At 37.1% G+C, this 21,770-nt stretch overlaps 5 protein-coding genes across 9 annotated transcripts; 4 read left to right on the forward strand and 1 right to left on the reverse strand.

Annotated features, from left to right (window-relative positions):
• The first annotated feature begins 407 nt into the window (after positions 1-407).
• LOC18590546 (protein OCTOPUS-like) lies at positions 408-2,387 on the forward strand. Its single transcript, XM_007016125.3, has one exon. It carries the CDS (start codon positions 540-542, stop codon positions 2,262-2,264), a length of 1,725 nt encoding a protein of 574 aa, XP_007016187.1. The 5' UTR covers positions 408-539; the 3' UTR covers positions 2,265-2,387.
• A 1,579-nt stretch (positions 2,388-3,966) lies between these two features.
• Positions 3,967-4,877, reverse strand: LOC18590547 (homeobox prospero protein). The gene is made up of 2 exons (XM_007016126.3): positions 4,688-4,877; positions 3,967-4,573 (listed from the first exon to the last, which is right to left on the reverse strand). Exons 1-2 carry the CDS (start codon positions 4,719-4,721, stop codon positions 4,119-4,121), a joined length of 489 nt encoding a protein of 162 aa, XP_007016188.1. The 5' UTR covers positions 4,722-4,877; the 3' UTR covers positions 3,967-4,118.
• Positions 4,878-4,894: 17 nt separating this feature from the next.
• On the forward strand, positions 4,895-9,263 carry PHT4;3 (phosphate transporter 4;3). 4 transcript variants are annotated; one of them, XM_088809636.1, is made up of 10 exons: positions 5,012-5,100; positions 5,201-5,489; positions 6,005-6,231; positions 6,377-6,740; positions 7,115-7,159; positions 7,265-7,411; positions 7,580-7,717; positions 7,812-7,845; positions 8,374-8,553; positions 8,956-9,263. In XM_088809636.1, exons 2-10 carry the CDS (start codon positions 5,376-5,378, stop codon positions 8,964-8,966), a joined length of 1,260 nt encoding a protein of 419 aa, XP_088665762.1. In that variant the 5' UTR covers positions 5,012-5,100; positions 5,201-5,375; the 3' UTR covers positions 8,967-9,263. The 4 variants fall into 4 exon arrangements, with proteins under 4 accessions (XP_088665761.1, XP_088665760.1, XP_007016189.1 ...); XM_088809634.1 differs by having other exon boundaries at positions 4,993-5,489; XM_007016127.3 differs by having other exon boundaries at positions 4,997-5,489; positions 8,959-9,263.
• Positions 9,264-9,942: 679 nt separating this feature from the next.
• CRCK1 (calmodulin-binding receptor-like cytoplasmic kinase 1) lies at positions 9,943-13,759 on the forward strand. The gene is made up of 6 exons (XM_007016129.3): positions 9,943-10,264; positions 10,436-10,686; positions 11,000-11,168; positions 11,444-11,533; positions 11,854-12,152; positions 13,274-13,759. Exons 1-6 carry the CDS (start codon positions 10,033-10,035, stop codon positions 13,583-13,585), a joined length of 1,353 nt encoding a protein of 450 aa, XP_007016191.3. The 5' UTR covers positions 9,943-10,032; the 3' UTR covers positions 13,586-13,759.
• A 1,116-nt stretch (positions 13,760-14,875) lies between these two features.
• On the forward strand, positions 14,876-21,493 carry PHS2 (alpha-glucan phosphorylase 2). 2 transcript variants are annotated; one of them, XM_007016130.3, is made up of 16 exons: positions 14,876-15,023; positions 15,107-15,316; positions 15,421-15,600; positions 15,882-16,058; positions 16,159-16,244; positions 16,360-16,549; positions 16,817-16,909; positions 17,487-17,671; positions 17,785-17,902; positions 17,974-18,102; positions 18,631-18,849; positions 18,949-19,152; positions 19,659-19,817; positions 20,324-20,587; positions 20,846-21,036; positions 21,127-21,493. In XM_007016130.3, exons 2-16 carry the CDS (start codon positions 15,125-15,127, stop codon positions 21,251-21,253), a joined length of 2,514 nt encoding a protein of 837 aa, XP_007016192.3. In that variant the 5' UTR covers positions 14,876-15,023; positions 15,107-15,124; the 3' UTR covers positions 21,254-21,493. The 2 variants fall into 2 exon arrangements, with proteins under 2 accessions (XP_007016192.3, XP_088666193.1); XM_088810067.1 differs by lacking the exon at positions 14,876-15,023 and having other exon boundaries at positions 15,045-15,316.
• The last annotated feature ends 277 nt before the right edge of the window (positions 21,494-21,770 follow it).

A 21,770-nucleotide genomic window follows, 5' to 3' on the forward strand; every position in this document is an offset into this window, starting at 1 on the left:
AAAAAAATAGAAAAAGAGATTATTTATGCTTCATGTGAGTTTGGGTAGATGTGTGAAATAGTATTTAAAAATATGTTTTATTTTTTTATATGTTTTGAAGATGTATTATTTTGTCCCCACACCAAGAAAATCAATTAAAAGAAATGATGTATGTGATGAATGCCATTTATTTAGCATATAAAATTAGAGTACAAAAAACAAATTGTTGTCATATCATTAGATTAGAACCAATATTTTCAAGCCCCATTATTGATTTTGTGTGTATGGGATAGCAAATATCATCATTTGGAAGAAAAGAATAATAAAAATATATATTTAAAAGAAAAAGAAGAAATTAACCCAATTTTAGAGAGAGTATTAGATAATAAAACCCAAAATAGAGAGGGTTTATCCAGGGTTTTCCGTTTTCCCATTTCTGTTTAGCTTCTCTTCCAAATCTTAATTCTTTCTCTCACTCGTAATAAGCTTCAGTGTAGTACATTCTATCTCGCTTTTTTTTTTTTTTCTCTGAGCATGAGCTCGTTGCCTCTTCTCAAGCCATGACTGTCCAGCCCCACCACCAACACCAGAGCCAGCGTCTCTCAACCTGCCACCGCCACCCCACCACCAAACCCATCACCGGCTTCTGCGCATCATGTCTACGAGAACGCCTCGCCGGCATCCAAAACAACTCCCCTACCGTCACGACCCCCTCCACTTCCTCAACCTCCCAGCTCCGCCGCTCCAAGTCCTGCTCCGGTGGCCCTAACCCATCCTCTTCCTCCGCCACCTCCGAGCCCCGCCGTAAATCTTGTGACGCAAGGGCTCACAATACCCTCCACGACCTTTTCGCCATAGATGACAAAATAAAAACTCTCAATCCCAACCACCCTCCTTCAAAAGTTGAAGCTTTTCAAGGCTTTGAAGAAGAAGAAGAACAAGGAGAGTTGAAAACGATGAAAGATTTCATAGATCTCGAATGGGGAAGCAAAAAAACTTCAGGGAAATCTTTGTGGGAAGCAGCTTCGGTCTTTAGCAAGAAATTGAGGAAATGGAGGAAAAAACAGAGCAAAAAGAAGGAGAAAACTGAGGGTTTGGTTCTTGATAAGGTGAATAAAAGGGGATTAAGAGACACTCAATCGGAGATCGGGGAATATGGGTTGTTTGGGAGAAGATCTTGTGATACTGATCCTAGATTGTCGGTTGATTTTGGTCGTTTGTCTGTCGATGATTCAAGGTTTTCTTTTGATGAGCCAAGGGCTTCTTGGGATGGTTATTTGATTGGGAAACAGAATCCAAAGGTTAATGAAGAAGGGAATGTTGGGGAAGAGAGATTGAGTGTCGTAAAAGAGGAAGAAAGGAGTAGCCCTGGTGGGTCAGCTCAAACGAGAGATTATTATGCGGATTCTTTGACTAGAAGGAGGAGAAGTTTTGACCGGTCAGGGTCGAATAGGAAGATTAGTTTGGGGGAAGCTGATGAAGTTAAATCTTCGATTTCGAATGCTAAAGTGTCTCCTGAGACTGTTGGGTTGTTTCACGGGGCGAAACTGTTGGTTACCGAGAAGGAACTGAGGGATTCCAATTGGTATTCGAGTGTAGAATCTGGTTCGAAGGATGTTGGGATTGTTGCTGCTGGGGTTGGTCAAAAAGGGTTTGATTTGAAGAAGGCAAGGAAGTGGAAAAATATTTGGAACATATGGGGTTTGATACAGAGGCGAAAAGAGAGTGAATTTGAAGATGAAGAAAGGAGTATTGGAGGGGATGTGGGTGATGAGAGGCTAGCAGAGTCGTTGCAGAAGCTTAGGAGGGTGGCTAATGGAGATGAAGATAGAGGTATTGGAGGAAATGTAGGTGAAGGGACACTGGCGGAGTCATTGCAAAAGCTGAGAGGGTTGGCTAATGGAGATGAAGTTAAAGGTATAGGAGGAATTGTGGCTGACCGGACACTAGCGGAGTCTTTGCAGAAGTTAAGAAGGGTGGCAAATGGAGATGCAAATGGGAGTGTTGTAAGCCAGAAGCTTATGCGGAGCTATAGTGTTAGTGCTAGGAATTCAGTGGATGGATCAGCTTTCTATGGAATGAGTGTGACTCCGTCTAAAGATGATGGTGAGAAGAGAAGGGAGAATTTTGTGCTGCAGCAGAATAGGAGTGTCAGGTATTCTCCTAACAACCATGATAATGGGCTATTGCGATTTTACTTGACGCCGATGAGGAGCTATCGGAGAAGCAAATCTGGAATAAGTAGACTAAAAAACCCACACTCTGTAGGTGGGAGCGTACTGTAAGGGTGCTTGAATTTGTTATGAGTAAGATATTATGTTGTAAAAACGTGAATGAATGTGTTTCTCCATGTTCTATAGATAAAAAAAAAAAAACACCAGATCATATGGTCATCTTTCTTGTGCTAAGCATATGTTTTTCTAATAACGCAGCAATGCAAAAAATGAAACAGTGTTTTCATATTTGTTAGTATAGTTAGAATTGTTGCTGAAATGTAGCTTAGTATTTACTACAAGAAATGAAATCACTTTGTTCACATTTTTTTCCCTTTTCTTCAGTGATGGCAAGGACTCGATTGTTCCCTGTTTGATCCTTTCTTGTAGAATTGGATAATGTTTGTGAAACTTGTTATCCGATGACTATGAGCTGAATGTCTTGAAATTACCATTTGCTTGTCAGCTCGATCATTCAAGGCTGTGATAGACAGATAACTAGGATAAGATTACTTACGAGGACGTTAAGGTTTTTTTTGTTGTCTTCTGCATGTTAGTTTCTTTTTGGTTCAAAGTTTCTGCACGATAATTGTTGATGATGTTATGCATCTTTTTAGTCTACTTTGCTTTTGCTTTCATGTATAGTGAAAAATGAGTGAGGCACTGCTTTGACTTCTTCATGACTAATTGGATCTCTACTGAAACTGGTATGTTTTAGTGGAGCTGTCATACTCAACTGTACCAAAAAATGGAGTTGCCTGAAGGATGTTTAACATGATGTGATGGCTTAGCTAGATGTTTGACAAAGAGTCAAAGATAGCCTTTCTTGAGCATTTTCACGAAATTGACCTGATGCTTCCTTAATTAGTCCTTAATATCAATGAATTCATTGATCACTGCCACGTCTTAATGAGTTACCTGATACTCTTAAATGCGAGTCAAGTTTTCTATTTTTGAAACGTACTTAGCTATGCTTTCTGGATTTCATCCGTCTGCAGGGCATCCTTTCATGCATTTAGGTCTACCATCTATGGGAAACTGATTAGAGCAACTCATTCAGTGTTTTCTTCTATATTTCGTTGTCATAAGTTGTTTTGCTTAAGCCCATGTTTTTCTGCAGCTGGTTTCGGAAACTTGCTACTTATATCAGTTATAACAGTGAATGGTGCAAGCATCAATGCACCCCTACGCAGCCAACACTTCTTCCTTTTATCTCACTTGGCCACAGCATATTAAAGTTCCCATTTATCTTTTAAGATGGATCTAGTCCATGGGTAGACGTGTTTTAGACATAAGAAACATCTCATTGCATACTTAGTTCTCACATGTAAAACAAAAATCTTGAGTGGCAACTTTCACCTTGTTTTTTGTCCCAGAAAAGAACATAGCAGATAAGAAGAATGCCTTCTCTCTATAACGACCTCCTTCCCCGAAAAGGACCAGTCGACGGTCTTCCCAAATACCAAGATCAATAATTATTCGTCTATTCAATGAAATATACTTCCACCAACAGACAAATCCGATTACAACACCACATATCTGTTATATCTTTCAAGTTCCATAATTCCACGTGCTTGCTGTCCACATGGATTCTGATAACTTTTGTTTGCCAGAAATTTTGTTTTCCTTGGATGCCAATGGAAAATTTCCAGGGCAAAAGTGGACAAGACAAAGCACAAATCACCTTCACTTCATGTGCATTTTGACTTTGCTCTATTTGCATGAGTAAAAACCAGGGGACGTTGCTGCTTGCACTTAGCTTAACTAGCAAGAATGAGATGAAATGTTGTAGCATTTAAAAGGGTTAACAAGACATGGATATTAAACATAACTGAGATCATCCAGGAAACTCAATCTTCAAACAAGATACATAGAAATGCATACGGAAACCCTCACAGATTCACTATATGCTATAGTAGAAAGCACTCACTCAACATCATACCCTTTCTCCTGAAGCTCTGAAACAACCTCATTCCTCATCCTGAGCCACAACTTTAATGCCTCCTGCTCAAACTTCTTGTTCTGCATCTCCTTCTGATAATTAAAGGAATCTTTATCCGTTTCGATGATCCCTTTAGGACCAATGGTAGTTCCAATCATGCCTCCTTTAGCAACAAACTCTTCCATTGCCTCAGCATCACCAGGATAAGGAAACTCCCTCCGCTCATATAAATGGGCTAGCTCTCTCTCTTCCTTCGGCCTAGGCTTCAACGTCCACCACCCCAGTGGGGATGTTTCGTTGTAAAGCCATGCGACGCCGAAGAGCGTGTAAGTGCATAGCAGTGCCTTCCCAACTTGCTTCCAAAAGTGGTAGTCTTCTTTGCCTAATCCTATCTTCTTCAAATACTTGTCCGCATTTATCGATTTCAACAACTGGAAGCCTGAAAATTTGGTAAAACTGGTTTCATTCAGCCTTTTGATCGAACAGGTTCAAGCCAACCAATGTAAAAAATATAATACAACTAAGTTTGTTCATACTTGACATTGGAATTTACCTGCTTTGGTTTCTTGATATCGTTTCCGAATCATTTTTGGGAAAAACCGAACCTTGATAAAACTATCCAAATCCGTTGATCAAGGAATAGTTTGAGTCTGTCGCATGGTCAAACGATTGGAGGGAAGCTTACCTTATCTAATTTCTATTAACGATAAGATCATAAGAGCATTAGGCAGTTTCTAAACTTTCAAATTTATCCCTACAGTTTCCAAAAATTCAGGAAACTACTTTCTACACTTCATGGGAAAGTTAGGGGTAATTGAGTCATTTAGTAAGATTAACGCTATATAAAGTATAAACGAGGCGGCTACGGTTTCTCAAGTCAGCACTTGGCGGTCACTTCAACGATGAACTCAACGCTCTCTTTAAATCGACCGATACGCAGTTTTTCTCCTGCGAGCTTTCAAAATGGTAAATTTGTCGAAGCTGAGCAATTTAAACCTCAATTAACTTCTTATTTGATTGAATCTTCAAAGCTTAAATGCTTCGGAAATGTAAATTCGAGGACCAGTTTGAGAGTTCACCAGCAGCTGCGAGATGACTCGGGTGAGTCAAGTAGGATTCTATCTCGTCGAGTTAGGGTTTCATCCAACGATACTCAGTTCGGTTCGTTGCCGAACAAAGGCGGGACTGAGTCGTCGAGTTTCGCGGAGTTTATCACGTCCGAGCGTGTTAAAGTGGTGGCGATGCTGGCTTTAGCTCTGGCGCTCTGTAATGCGGATAGAGTCGTGATGTCAGTGGCGATTGTGCCGTTGTCGCTTGCTCATGGCTGGAGCCGATCGTTTTCCGGCATTGTTCAGGTGGCTCTTTTAGTGCTTTCCTTTTGCTTCTCTTGATGAAATATTCGGTTATTGTTGCTTTGAAACTTAAAGGATAGTAAATTACACTATAATTTGCTAAAGAAATTGGTCAGTGTATGAATTTGGAGAAAAAAAGAATTGTTTTTGATTGGGAATGAGATAAATGTTGTAGTCAAAAGTTAACCTTTTTTGGGAAAACTAAACGCAGTATTTTCATTTCTTTATTCTAATTTTGTTAGTATTTGTATTACATTTGAAATCAATTATTATTTTCTCTTCTACCATGTGTTTTTGCTTTTAAATAACTTTGTAGGAAGCAAAGTACAGGTCGTAAAGGTAACAACCAAAGCGACCCTTAAATTGAGACTTGTTTGTTGCTGTACTTTCTTCGAATTAGTCAATAGAAATAAGCTCTTAGGCAAGTGGTTTTTATTACATAATCAAACTTGGGTGTAATTGTTTTTCTCTTTTTAAATAACGTTTAAAAAGTTACTAAGTGTTAAAATTTGTTGCAGTCATCTTTTCTGTGGGGATACTTGATTTCACCGATAGCAGGAGGGACATTAGTGGACTATTATGGTGGTAAGGTAGTAATGGCATGGGGAGTGGCATTGTGGTCATTAGCTACGTTTCTTACACCATGGGCTGCTGAAAACTCTTTGTGGGCATTACTTTTTGCAAGGGCTATGCTTGGTGTTGCAGAAGGTGTGGCTCTTCCGTGCATGAACAACATGGTGGCAAGGTATTGATGGTCTTCTTATTTTACCGTTTGATGATGATCACCAGAAATTGATGATATAAATCATGTGCCTTCGAGCAAGTTCATTTTCATAGTAACAACATGGTGAATCCTAACTGTTGAAGATTGTGCATACTTTTTGTTTTAGATGGTTTCCACCAACAGAACGTGCCAGGGCTGTTGCAATGGCAATGGCTGGATTTCAGCTTGGAAATGCAATAGGACTCACTTTATCCCCAATTCTCATGTCCCAAGGTGGTATATTTGGACCATTTGTGATATTTGGACTGTGTGGATTTCTTTGGGTTTTAGTATGGTTATCTGCAACATCAAGTACTCCTGCTAGAAGTTCCCAGATATCAAAATATGAACTGGACTACATAATGAACAAGAGGCAGAAATCTCATGCAGTGGAGAACAAACCTAAGACAAAAATGATCCCTCCATTCGGAAGGTTGCTTTCTAAAATGCCAACATGGTCTCTAATTCTTGCAAATGCCATGCATAGCTGGGTAATGCACATTCCTTTCCCTGTAGCTTATTACATAACTATGTTAATGATTTTCTAAATATGGTCTGGTTATGTAGCTTGTAACTATGCTCTCTGACCATTCTGCCTTTAGCTTTTTTCTAATTTCAAACAAAATGCTGTTGCCTTGCCTCAACAGCCTACATAAACACACTACACCCCCTCCCCCCAACACAAAGGAAATTTGAGTCAACCTAAACATTTATATGAATTGGATGCATTACTGGCTGAAATCACATTAACTGGGCAAAATAGTTTTCAACCAATGTAAAATTCTCATTAGATTATATATGTTTCAGTCACTTAGTTTTACATATCTGCAAATACTCTAACCTTTTCATAAAAAATTTTTTGCAGGGCTTTTTCGTTATTCTTTCATGGATGCCTATCTACTTTAACTTGGTAAGGGGTAAAAGTTAACTATGAGCTGTTCATTTTGTGATGGGTGAATAAATGTAGTCTTACTGTCTTTAGAATAAGGTGCAAATAAGGACCATTTTGGCATAGGTTCATCATGTTGATCTCAGACAAGCAGCATGGTTTAGTGCTGTTCCATGGAGCATGATGGCATTGACAGGGTACTTGGCTGGTTTATGGTCAGACACATTGATACGGAATGGTACCAGTATCACTTTGACTCGCAAGATCATGCAGGTAATTTTGGGAGAAAATGATACTATTGACTTTAAAAAATGGGTCAGTTATACAATGGTTAATTGTGCTTTTACCTCCTTTTCTTGTGGTGGTAGTTCGCTATTAGTCATTTGGTTCTTTGAACTTCCTTTCAGCTTACTAAGCGTCCAATCTGTGTCTTATCTGCAGTCCATTGGTTTTATTGGTCCTGCGATTGCTCTGATTGGCTTAACTGCAGCAAAAAGTCCATCAACTGCATCTGCTTGGCTTAGTGTAGCTGTTGGGCTGAAAGCATTCAGTCACTGTGGTTTCCTTGTTAACCTTCAGGTCAGATTAATCACTTATTTTCAAAAGTTAAACTGTAAGATTGAATGAATTTTTCACATTTGTCTAACTTTCTCCCTTTCAATTCTATTACCAGGAGATTGCTCCACATTATTCTGGTGTTTTACATGGTACGATAATTCATTTCCATCATCATGTATTTTTTGTTTGATTGCTTTCTTCATATGAAAATTTCAAGAGCAAACTGCCTTAAGTGATGAACTTCTTGTGACAAATGAATAGTCCATGTCAAATTTGTCCTTCAAAATATAAATCATTGTTACACTGCTTTAAACACTTATTGTTATGCTCTTAATGTAGATGCTAACTCCTCCATACTATTTGTTATGTGCATTGCCTGGTAGCATGTGTGTATATGAGCACATTGCCTGTGTTTATTGACAAGAAAGTAAATTGTTAAATATAAACAATTATCTTGGTACATGGACTTCCAGTATCATTTCTGAAGAAATGAACTTGAGCATGATAATTACACTGTAAGTCTAATGACAAATAAATGAATTTATTAGGAGGAGCATATTCTGTTTTCAGATTCTAGTTAAAAATAAGAAAAGTTTCCAGTTTGTTTCTTGTTTTGGCTGGAGAAATATACAGGTTGGTTAAGTTCATATAATGATTGCTTTTATTTCTGACCTTAGGAATTTCAAATACTGCTGGAACATTTGCTGCTATTCTGGGAACAGTTGGAGCTGGTTTCTTTGTTGAATTGGTGGGATCATTCCAAGGATTTTTATTGCTCACTTCACTCTTATACTTTCTAGCGGCTCTTTTCTACAATATCTTTTCCACTGGCGAGAGAGTCAACTTTGATGAAACTGGTCAGTATCATAACCAGTTGTTCTAATGATTCTTTAGTTTGCTTTTCTTTTACTTTCTTTGACAAAGCCATTTCAAATAAACCCCCATACACCTCCAACCTAGTACTAAGGTCATAACGCATTCTGCCATTGTAGAACTCAGTGCTATTATTTCATAATGCCAATAGTTCTTTGCAATAACAGGATGCTTAAATTCTAAGATCTAAATAATAGCTGACTATAAAAAACTACAAAGAGAAAATTAACCATACACATAAAACTTGTGAATTAGTTTTATTAAGAAAGATCGAGCATCTTCACCAAAAGTGTGATTTTAAGCTGACTGGCTGTGTCACTTGTTTAATCCTAACATCTACGCTCTCTTTATGTTGTTAATTGGTTGCATTTATAATTTGTGGTCAGCAGTTTCATGAAGAAGTTTTTGGACTGCTCGCTGTAAACCTGTGTTGCTGATGGATTGTGGAGTCATCTACTGCAACAAGAGGAGCAAAATTGTTTTTTTTTTTTTTTTTTGTGTCATAAACAATGTTGAGCAGTAGATCCTGTAAAAAAGAAATAATCCTCCTGTTAATTTCCTGTGGAAAGCCAAAGAAATGTACAGTACACGATTTTACCGTCCTGAGCCATATGGAGAATCTGATGTTCCAGTGCAGTCACTAGTCAGGGTTTAACGCAAATATAGGTGATAAATGCTTGAAGCTTTCATCTCACTGCCTGTTTCCATTCAGTCATGTATGTGTGTCTTTCTCCTAAAGATGGGGTTGACCCAGCCGTCCGGTTGACCTGAGACATCAATGTTCTGTTTTGGGCTACCCACAGAATGGATTGCTGTAGGTTCGAAGATGAGGACCGCCATTGCATATACTCTTTTACATGTAAGTGAACTGACTAATTGACTTTGAGTTTGAAAATTAATTTCGTTGAGATAAACCTGTAACCGCCCCACGATGAGGCGAGGGACTGTGGGAGCCCATGAGACACATTCGTCCTAGCGATAAAGCTTGACCTACTATTTTAGTCGTACGTATTAAAGTTATACGTCGACTGCTGTCTGCTGCCCTTGACTGGAATGAGAGCAGCTGCTATAGTAGCGGACGGCCTGTTGTTTTCACCTCTAATTGCAAATGATGTGGCCTTGCTAACAAGTAACAAGTGACAAGAAAGAAAGATGGCAACCTTTCCTGTACAAAGGGACTAATTCGAATATTTTGATTTGGGCCTTGGGCCGTTTAGTCACATCGAATTGCATTTAAGGTGCAAGCTGCATATGCTGGTAGTTGTTTTAGATATTTGACATACTTGCGTTACTGGCCGGCTCCACAAGAAAACGAGTTTTATCTTCTTGATTCGGTCTCTGCCATAAAATAAAATACGTATCCTTAAGCAATTAAGACCCATTTGCGTTTACTTTTACTTTTACTTTTGGCCACAGCCAGACATGATCAAACTGACCTAAGGAAAGGGCCGTAAGCTCTGAAAATGAAGAAAGCACTGCATCCAAGTAACCTCCAATCAAGTCGAGGAATACAGGGCCACGATCTGCCTGGCAAAAACTCCGACAAGAATCAACATAAAACTCACTCTGTCCGGAACTACTTCAAAGCTGCGTCCAGGAAACTAGCTGGAGTTTTCACAGGATCGCTATTTAGGAGAAGGAAAAAGGCTATTGCTGATATCAACAGAAAGAACAACCAAGTCACAAGAATTTCCTGTGAGTTTTGCTGGTTTCGTTTCTTTTCTTGTTGAATGAATGAACACAAAACATAAGTAGCCAAGGAGCTTTCAGCTATTAATACAATGGATATATGTTCGGCAGCAGCAATAAAAAGTTGTGTGAAAATGATATATATCCAATGACCATGAGCTTTCTTATGTTTTGCAGTTTCAACTTCGACAGATCGTTCGGTGGGAAGTGATGTTAGGAGCTCAGGAATGTTCAAGTCCTTTGATTCGTATGGCTCTTCCAATTCTGTCAGTGGACATATTCCAACACCCGATTTCTCCTTTGAAGAGATTTGTAAGGCAACTGGGAATTTCTCTCCAGGAAATAAAATTGGGGAAGGTGGGTTTGGAACGGTTTATAGAGGGAGGCTCAAGGATGGATCTCTGGTTGCTGTAAAGCGTGCTAAAAAGGTAATCTAGTATGCATGTTTTCAACGTTTGTAAATGAAGTAGATTTGTCTGGTCTCATAAAATGAATTACCATAACCATCAGGCATTGCCGGTACGTAAATTTGCTAGATTATCAATTGGGTATGAACAGGAATAGAACATAAAAAACAAAGGGATCCTTCTGAAATTACATACTAAGAGCCTTTATATTAGCATAAATGGTCAACCATTTTGTACATATCCGCACTAAATGATCAATTACATGCTAATGGCCATGAAAAATAGATGCTCAATCATTTAGTACATGTGTACTCAATCATCTAATCTGTGACAGGACGAGTATAACCAGGGCTTCTCACTGCAATTCAAGAATGAAATACTTACATTATCAAAGATTGAACATCTGAACTTAGTAAGGTTATTGGGATTTCTGGAGCATGGAGACGTGCAGATTATAGTGGTTGAATATGTCGGAAATGGAAATCTTCGAGAACATCTTGATGGTAAGGAACAAGTTTCACACTCTGAAAGTACTAAAACTAGAGTCAGGGAAAGCAGGAACAGGAGATAGATACTTCACTTTTGGAAATTTAAGTGTTGATTTACACGCAGTAATTTATGACAGAAAATAGGAAGCTAAAGGAAAGTTGTCAAAATAAAAAAGAGAGAGAGTTGATTCCCAATTTAATAGCGTCAATGGCTCACATAACAACATATAGTTAAGTACAATATAGTTTAATGTTAGCATTAACTAGTAAGAAATCTTTTCTTAATGCAGGTGTAAGGGGGAACGGGCTTGAAATTGCGGAACGGCTGGACATTGCAATTGATGTTGCTCATGCAATTACCTATCTTCACTCATACACAGGTATTTCTAATACTTTTCTAGTTTATACGTCATTAGGCATTTCCTTGTCTGCAACATGATTCAAAGAGTTGGTATCTTACTCTTTACCTGATGCCATGGTATGAGTTTGTGAAGTTCAAACTCAAAATTGTAGCACTATAGGAATTTTCTTGATCCTTCTTTTTATAATATGGAACTAGTTGATTGTTGTTGCAAGGTCAGCTGGCCAGTTTCAACACAATTGCACCTCAAATAATGACTCAATTACATGACTCTTTGTGACAAGGTATCTGGATAATAAAGGCTTTGAAGATGCTGAATCTGTTTTTTTCAATTGACAGATCCTCCTATAATCCATAGAGACATAAAAGCATCGAACATCCTTATCACAGAGAAACTTCGGGCCAAAGTGGCAGACTTTGGATTTGCACGACTTGCTTCAGAGGATCCCAGTGCAACCCACATCTCTACTCAAGTCAAAGGAACTGCAGGCTATGTGGATCCTGAATACACCAGAACATATCAGCTCACTGAAAAAAGTGATGTATACTCCTTTGGTGTAGTGCTCGTGGAGTTGATGACCGGAAGATATCCAGTAGAATCAAAAAGGCCAGTTAAGGAGAGAGTAATGATACGATGGGTGAGTATTACCTACTTCCCCCTGAACTACAAAGAAAATACGGGTTCTTCACAGAGATGCTCTAGAACTTGCAGTTAATTGATGAGCTTACTTTTCTGAGTATTTATAGCTCTTATTAACATGATTGTAACTCAACAAAGGTTGAAGCATCTAAGACATGAACCATGCATGTTAGCAAATGAAAAAGGCAGTAATTTAGCTTCTCATTTGAAGGTGTCACATATTAGGAAAATCGATTTCCATGATTCTTTTTAGTCTTTGTGAAGCATAATCTGCACTGCAGATAGGCACTGTTTCCATTACATTCGTACAGACATAAGTGCTCTTTGTATGTGTGCTTCTATGTAAAAAGCGCATGCCAGAAGTTGCAGATAAATGTCCTATTCTTAAGCCTCCTCTGCCATGCTGAATCTAGGTTTAAAGTAGCATATGCATAAAAGGATGCTGGTTCAAATTATACTCATGACCAAGTTCCTTCATGTAATTAGACTTGTAATCTTAATCCCGTTTTCAGGATTTTAGGATTTTGACCAATCTGCAACAGCCTAAATTGTTTCCTGCTGAATAACTTATGTTGGTAGTGGTAAATTCAAAAGGATAAAAGTTTAGTGAAAACAGAAGTCAGTAGTAGCCTTGTAGGCAACTGTATCCATTATCCAATTTACTTTACTAATTAAAGATAAAGAAGTTGGTTAGAGGTTATCATTGTATTCTTATTTCAAGGTATCCTAGTTAATTCTAGACTTGCACATGATGCTGTTTTACTTAAAACAAGAATGATGTCAATTTAGCTCTCTAAGACAAAATAGAAAGTTTCTTTCTGGTATTTGCATGGGAAAGATCCATCACAATGATCACATGAAGATGGTAAAGTTTCAATTGCTTGTCACATCATCATATGGCTTGTTCCCTTGTATTATGGCCAATTGTTGGGGATTGAAATGATTTTCCAACTCCACTGCAAGTCTGGTGACTTGGTGTATGCTGTTATTATCTTTGTTGGAAAACATGGGGGATATTACATTGCCAATTTTCCAGTGAGCAAATCTGTAAAACATCTAGAAAGCATAGAGGGAAAGCTGTCAACTAGAACATTCTCTGAGAGCTTTCTATTTGTGCAGGCAATGAAGAGATTAAAGGAAGGAGAGTTTGTAATTGCCATGGACCCAAGGCTAAGGAGAAGTCCAGCATCAAACATGGTGGTGGAGCGAGTCCTGAAATTGGCTCACCAATGCCTTGCACCAATGAGACAATCTAGACCATCCATGAAGAAGTGTGCGGAGGTATTGTGGGGAATCCGCAAAGATTTCAAAGAAAAAGCCTCTTCTTCTGCCTCTCACCATTCCGCAAATTTTCCTGATAGAGATGCAAAGACTAACAGGCAATTATTTGGAATAGAAGAGGATGAGAGCTATGGATTTATTTCTGCATAAAGTAGTGAGTGATTTCTTGAATTGTTTGTGAATTATTTTTCATTCTTTTCTCTTTGTAACTTCATCAAGTCCCAATCTCAAAACAACCAAAAATGTAAACAGCTTGTGCCACACTTTTCTATTCAATAGGAGTAGAACTACTCATAAAAGCTAGCAAATCTTTTTATTTTCTTACACAGACTTTGCCCATGGCTCTCCCAATCTAATGTTTGTTCTATGCCCCAAATTCACAAGTAAAACAATTGTACTTTTGACTCTATTGCAGAGATTTTACTTCATGTCCTATTTTGCATGTAGAATAATGCTTATAGATGATCAAGGCCTTCACATCACTGCCCCCTCTCACTCAGACAACCAGTACTGAACTCATATTGAAAAGAGAGAGAGATTTTGAGTATAAAACAATTCTGGTGAGGAAAAATGTATAAACTTCAATATAAAAATGGACAAGAAGAAATATGAAAAATATCTCCATCACTGTAATCGGAAATTGATCACCAATTCCTTCTTCATTTTAACTTATTCAAAATAATATTATATATATGTATATATATATATATAGCAACCCTCTTTGAGCTCACCATCTTATCTCATTTACGACTAAATTATGCCCATTAAAATTGATATTCTTTAACCTATGGAACCAAATACAATAACTTTATTTTAGTTTAAGATTTGATATAAAAGACTTTCAATAAGGTATAATAATCTAACTATTATTAAACTATCGTAATCAAACTAAAGTTTAAAATTATCATTATAAATCACAACTTTAAACATGAATTCACCAAATTCTAGTTTAGGAAATAATTTTTATTATCACCGTCAATGTATTTATTTAATTTAAATAAAAATATAATAATTTGATTGAATATGATAAAAGAATAAAAATTTATTTAAATTTTATTAATAGTTTAAGAATTTTTTAATCAGTTAAATAGGAAAAAAATGAAATAAAAGTTGGTATTATATTTAAAATAATATATAATATATATTTCCGTTAATTTAATTAATTCTATTCAGTTTTCGTGATATGGGCTTGGCCGCTTGGGTCCCAATCACCCAAAAAGGCTCGGAAAGGGAGGGAACCCGTGATATTGACCCATTCCCTTTTCAGATCCGTTGGTTGTGCCATCTCGTTGAGCGCGCTTTCCCTTGAATCTCGCCACGTGTCCCCCGCGCCTTTCCGGAAACCCAATAAGCTAACGAGCGTGTCTTTGCCCGCCTCATGTCATAAAGAAAAAACCAAAACCTCTAGTCTACAATCTGTCCGATATTTTTCCTTCTTCTTTCAAATCAGTTTCATTTTCTCTCTGTTCCCTTTCTTGTCTTTTTTCTGCTTTTGCTATCAAAAATCTCAGCTCTTCCGCATATTCCCCCAAAAATATCTCATTTCGCAACTTGCTTAGCAAATTTTGGAACTGTTTTAAGAATCCTTGTAAGACTTTGACACTGAGTCACTACTCACTACTCTCTTTGCATTCACTCAAGGTTCTCTCTCATCTTTCTCTCATTTTTCAGTGTTTCGGAAAGTCGAAGATGGCGGCAAACGGTAAAGCCGCAACGGAAAAAGTACCGGCGGTTGCGAATCCGTTGAGCGAAGAGCCGACGGGAATCGCATCGAATATCAATTACCACGCGCAGTTCAATCCTCATTTCTCGCCGTTCAAGTTTGAGCCGGATCAAGCCTTCTTTGCTACAGCCGAGAGTGTTCGTGATCGTCTCATTAAAGTATTTAATGATTTCTTTCTTGTTTTCTGTTTTTTTATTCATATTCTTTGCAAAGTTGTGTTTTTGGCTAATTATGAAACTCTTTGTTTTGATATTTTTTGAAGCAATGGAATGAAACCTTCCTTCACTTTCACAAAGTTGATCCGAAACAGACTTATTACTTATCAATGGAATATCTTCAAGGACGAGCTTTGACTAATGCGATTGGGAATCTCAACATTCAAGATGCTTACGCCGATGCTTTGAATAAGTTAGGACATGAACTCGAAGAGATTGTTGAGCAGGTAATTCCTAAATCGACTTTATATGGCGCCATTTAGTCATTGATTTTGTTACTTCTTTTTAAAAAAAAAAAGTTAAAAAAACATTTTAATAGTAATCCTTTAGAACAACTAAAAATTAAAAAGTAAAAAGGTTTTTAAATAACAAAATTGCATAATTTTATTTTTATATGAAATGATAATCGAAAGAACTATAGAACCTTAACTCCAATTTACAGAAAGGTGATTTCTTTTGCTCTTAGTCCTTTTAATGTGCATTGTATTGAGGACTGCAAAATTTGTAGGAGAAAGATGCTGCACTTGGAAATGGTGGTTTGGGAAGGCTTGCTTCTTGTTTTCTTGATTCCATGGCTACACTAAATTTGCCTGCTTGGGGATACGGTTTAAGGTACAAATATGGGCTTTTCAAGCAGCGGATCACCAAACAAGGACAAGAGGAAATTGCTGAGGATTGGCTTGAGGTTGTTTCAGTTGCACTTCACCTTTATGTTGTAGTAAATATTGCCTAGATTTCCTGGGATTATTCACTTATGCTTCTGTTTTGATTGCGAATTTTTGTAGAAGTTTAGTCCTTGGGAAGTTGTTAGGCATGATGTAGTGTTTCCTGTCAGATTCTTTGGTCGTGTAGAGGTTAATCCAGATGAGTCGTAAGTGTTAATTTAAGACTTAATATAGATTGTCTGAATGCCATTCTCTACTATTTCAGTTTTCATAAAATATAGATTACATTAAGTGATGTTTTTTGCTTTAAATGCATTGCAGCCGAAAATGGGTTGGGGGAGAGGTTGTGCAAGCCCTGGCTTATGATGTTCCAATTCCAGGCTACAAGACCAAGAACACAATTAGTCTACGCCTCTGGGAAGCAAAATCTTGTGCTGAGAATTTCAATCTGTTTCTGTTTAATGATGGACAATATGAATCTGCTGCAAAACTTCATTCTGGAGCTCAACAGGTGAATTATCAAGATCCCTTAATGAAAGGTGGGCCGGAAAGAAATAGCCTTCATATTGCAGAGGGAATTAACTCAGCTAATTTTGGAAATATAAATTGATTAATTGCTTTGTTGGTTTCTGGGTACAGAAATGGTATTATCACCAAGCTTCTAAGATTTTGTTGATTAATATTTATAAGCTTCTGAAAAATTTTTAGGCTACATTTATGTACGCATCCCACTGCATGTTTTCTTTGCTCTTATTGTCAATGAACTTTTTGCTCTCAGATATGTGCTGTTTTATATCCTGGAGATGCTACTGAAAATGGGAAGCTTTTACGTCTAAAACAACAATTTTTCCTGTGCAGTGCATCATTGCAGGTTAGTTGATACAGTTTTTGTTTCCTTCGTCCTTTACACAGTTTCTGGTTCCTTGATTCTTATGTTCCCTTTTCTTTTTCTTTTTTTCGTTTTTCTGTAAATAGAACTCTTTGGTCCCTGTGTTCTTTCATTACCACCAAGGTCCCTTACTTTTGTAGAATTTACCTTTTGAAAGCTACGGAAAAATTTAAATAATATATGTCAGTGGTCAAAACAGCATGTAAAGATTAGTGCATGGTTTATAGAATTAAAGTCTGATCTGTACTCAGGAACCTACATACAGGTTGAATTTGAAATCAGAGGAAAATGTTGAGGCTTTTCTTGGTCATAGTTCCAAGGGTGATTTTTCCGCTCAAATCTGCAAGTATTTTAGTGTCCTATGAACTCTGTAGATGAAGGCAGGGTTACATTGCTGCAATCAAGAATGACAACCCAATTTTAGTTGTACTAGCAATTTTTACTGAGCTAATTGTCTCAAATTCTTCAGTGTCATGGTTCTGAACTTAATTAAAAACAGGGTTTTTAATTTTTCTGCTAGGATTCTTTTATATTGGTTTTAATGTTGGAATTATTACAGGACATCATTCTCAGATTCAAGGAGAGAAGAAGTGGAAAGGGCTCATGGCAATGGTCTGAATTTCCCAGCAAGGTTGCTGTGCAGCTGAATGATACTCATCCTACACTTGCGATTCCTGAGCTGATGCGTTTACTAATGGATGATGAAGGACTTGGGTGGGATGAAGCTTGGGATGTGACAACAAGGTATCTTGTTCTACTTTCTACAATGTTTTATGGCAGCTTCTGTTGCTTTCTGGCACATATTGCCATCAACGTTTGTTGAAATAACAAGTATTAAATGTCAATAACTGAACCAGGACAATTGCTTATACCAATCACACTGTCCTTCCTGAAGCACTTGAGAAGTGGTCACAACCTGTAATGTGGAAGCTTCTTCCTCGCCACATGGAAATCATAGAGGAAATTGACAAGAGGGTAATTCACTTGCCCTTTGCTTTCTATATGTTTGAGTCTGCATTCTAATCCCAAATTTTATGTGTTTGCAGTTTCTTGCGATGATAAATGCCTCCCGTCCTGACCTTGAGCATAAGCTTTCTAGCATGCGCATTTTGGATCATAATCCCCAGAAGCCAGTTGTGAGGATGGCAAACTTATGTGTGGTATCTGCACATACGGTAAGCTATTCCACAAAAACATTTTAAGGATAAAGTTATTTTTCCAGATCATTAACGCAGCTCTATTTTCTCCCTGAAATTACTAAGTTTCTTAAATTTGTTATTAGAAATTTGAATAGTTATTTCTGAATGGTCATGAACTGTCTTCCTGCTACAACAAAAGCCAAGCAATTTATGATTGGACACACATACGCACATATATTTTCTTAAACTTGTATTTTGTGAAAGTGTCACCAACTGCAATAGCTTGTAATGCTTTTGAGGAATGGTTTTTCCAATAGACCTGTCATTGAGTTGAACTCCTTTTGATTCAATTTTTCATCTTGCTTTCTCACATGTTACTTATTCATTTTTCCTCAAGTCTCTTTATTGTTTGGTCATTTTTCTCCTTAGAAAGGAAAAAGAAGAGGAAAAAAAAAGCTCTGTTTTTTTCTTCTTTCATGAACCAAAAGTATTTCTGCTTTTGAGCTGTTCAGCGATTTTTTGGATGTTCTTCGAAGTAAGTTTATGTTGCTGATCTCTTTTCAGGTAAATGGTGTAGCCCAGCTACACAGTGACATCTTAAAGGCTGAGTTATTTGCAGATTTTGTCTCTATATGGCCCACCAAGTTCCAAAATAAGACTAATGGCATTACTCCTCGTCGGTGGCTTCATTTTTGCAGTCCAGAGCTCAGTAACATAATCACCAAGTGGTTAAAAACTGACCAATGGGTGACCAACCTCGACCTACTTTCCGGTCTTCAAAAAGTATGTATCAAAATAAATCTCTGGAGTATGAATTTTTTTTTATAGCACTGTTCCAGTAATTGCAATTATGTTACACATGAACTTATGCTGTTCCAACAGTTTGCTGATAATGCAGATCTTCAAAATGAATGGGCATCTGCTAAGATGGCTAATAAACAACGTTTGGCACAGTACATATTGCATGTAACAGGAGTAAGCATTGACCCAAACAGCTTATTTGACATACAAGTTAAGCGTATTCATGAGTACAAGAGACAGCTGCTGAATATTTTGGGTGCAATCTATAGGTACAAGAAGTTAAAGGTATCAAACCATACTGATTCATCTTGACATTTTGTTTGCCTAATGAAATTTCATTTACTTGCATTCGAGCCACTGTAGTGTGGTTATGTTTACACAATCTACCAAATTTGAAAATCATCATCAATTCATAATCCTTGTATCCATGTCACAATTTCTATTTCTATTGGTACATGCGTAATTCTTCAATCTGATTGCTATCTCCATATTTATAACTTGTTCACAGACACATCACAATGAATCAAATTCGGCAGCTAAAACAACTTAAGATAAAATATAAGAATGCCAAACTAATTGTATCCTATACGTAACAAAGCTGTGATATATGTCAGTTTTATTCATCACATTGAATTATTATTTAATTTTTTGGTTCTTAATGCTTATGTCAACTCATAGTTAATTACCAAATAATGTAAATGACAAGCTCTCTTAATTTGAACTTCATATCTTGATGTGGCAAGATTTATGCACGAAAATTTATTAACTTTTCTGAAACTAATTTATTGTAGGAGATGAGTCCTGAGCAGCGGAAGAATACAACTCCCCGCACTGTTATGATTGGAGGGAAAGCATTTGCTACTTATACAAATGCTAAAAGAATAGTCAAATTGGTGAATGATGTTGGTGAGGTAGTCAACAATGATCCTGAAGTCAATAGTTATTTGAAGGTAAATTAATTATTTTTCACTCTTCATTCAACTTCTGAGGTCTTTTATTGTACGTGGGTGCAATGTTTATTTCTCTAGCATGTGAAGTCCTTTTTACTTTTTCTGAATCAGAAATCTATTTACTGCTGCATGCTGTTGTATCATATGTTTGGGACTTCAAAGATATCATGATTGTTTAAGTCTAAGGCTTCAATAAGGCTTTAGAAGCAATTAATTCTTCTTTACTCTTTAAAGTATATATAGGCTGTAATTATCACAAAAAAAATTATATAGGTTGTATGCAAACATTTCTTATACACTGCTCTCTCTTGTTCTTGAATAAGGATCATAAATCTTTATTTAATTAATTTGCAAACGAAATTAGATAACTGTTGCCACTGGGGAGAACATTTAGTTATATTTTGATGTGTTGTTCATTTATTCCAGCTTGTTGGCTTGCTGCTACAAAATAGCATGTTATGTGCATATCTTATTTCAATCTTCTCACTAATGGCAAAATATTTCAGGTGGTATTTGTTCCAAATTATAATGTATCCGTAGCCGAAAAGCTTATCCCAGGAAGTGAGCTATCCCAACATATTAGTACTGCAGGCATGGAGGCTAGTGGGACAAGCAACATGAAATTTGCATTAAACGGCTGCCTCATAATAGGAACACTAGATGGTGCCAATGTGGAAATCAGAGAGGAAATAGGGGAGGATAATTTCTTTTTATTTGGTGCAAGAGCAGATGAAGTCCCTAGGTTGCGCAAGGAAAGAGAGAATGGATTGGTATGGATTTTTTGTACATCTCTATCTATATATGAGTCTGAAGAAGACTGCTATGTAGCCCAATCTATATGCTAAACACGTTACAGAATCAGTTTATGCATCACTTGCTAAAAATATGCATAGCTTCATGGTATTCAGTATTGTAACTACCACAAGAAGCTGCTGGCAAAAAATTTTTGTGAGCTTAGAGTCATCGCTTTGAGCTGGTAATTGCATTTTCTTGCCCTTGTCTGATATTATTTCTTACCTATCCAACAGTTCAAACCTGATCCTCGATTTGAAGAGGCCAAGCAATTCATAAGAAGTGGAGCATTTGGAAGTTATGACTACAACCCACTTCTTGACTCTCTCGAGGGGAACTCAGGTTATGGTCGAGGTGATTATTTCCTAGTTGGTCACGACTTCCCAAGTTACATGGATGCTCAAGCAAGAATAGATGAAGTTTACAAGTAAGATATTGGTGATCTTAATTTTTTTTTTTTTTAACCTTTAATATCATGTTACTGAAATAATATATGTCATATATCTCTCACCTTCAGGGACAGGAAAAAGTGGCTAAAGATGTCTATACTAAGCACTGCTGGCAGTGGCAAGTTCAGCAGTGATCGGACTATAGCTCAGTATGCTAAGGAAATCTGGAACATAGAGGAATGCCGCGTGCCATAGTTCCTACCAGTCTCATTGATCAGGTTTTCAAGTAGTGAAAGCATGCAAGGAGAAAGAATAATAGGATTCACATTCCAATATCGTTTGTCTTAAGCAGAGAACAAATAAGCCAGAAGGAAGCTCTGGTTCTTGATTTCGTCACACGTGTAATAAACTAATAAGTTATGTTGTACGAAATGGCTTTTACTGTTGTTTATTCAACAATATTATACATAATCTATATGTATTTTAGTTAGATAATGTCGTATTTTTCAGTCTATTTTTGAGCATTCGACATAGTTTGAAAGTGCTAGTTTAGGGTTGGCAGGTCGTCCCTTGGGTTGATAGGAAAATACGACTTTTTGAAAAATCTTAATCTCATAAAATTAAAAAAAAAAAGTTAAAATGAAAGAAACTTAAGATGTTAAAATTTCTTTTCTTTTCTTTTCTTTTCTTCTTTTTTTTTTCTGGGAAATGGATCAATTATCATTAAATTCTATAAAGCACAAGTCATACCGATTGTATAGACATACAATTA

This window comes from Theobroma cacao, chromosome 9, assembly GCF_053813885.1.
Source record: "Theobroma cacao isolate CCN51 chromosome 9, ASM5381388v1, whole genome shotgun sequence".
NCBI classification, from domain to species: Eukaryota; Viridiplantae; Streptophyta; class Magnoliopsida; order Malvales; family Malvaceae; genus Theobroma; species Theobroma cacao.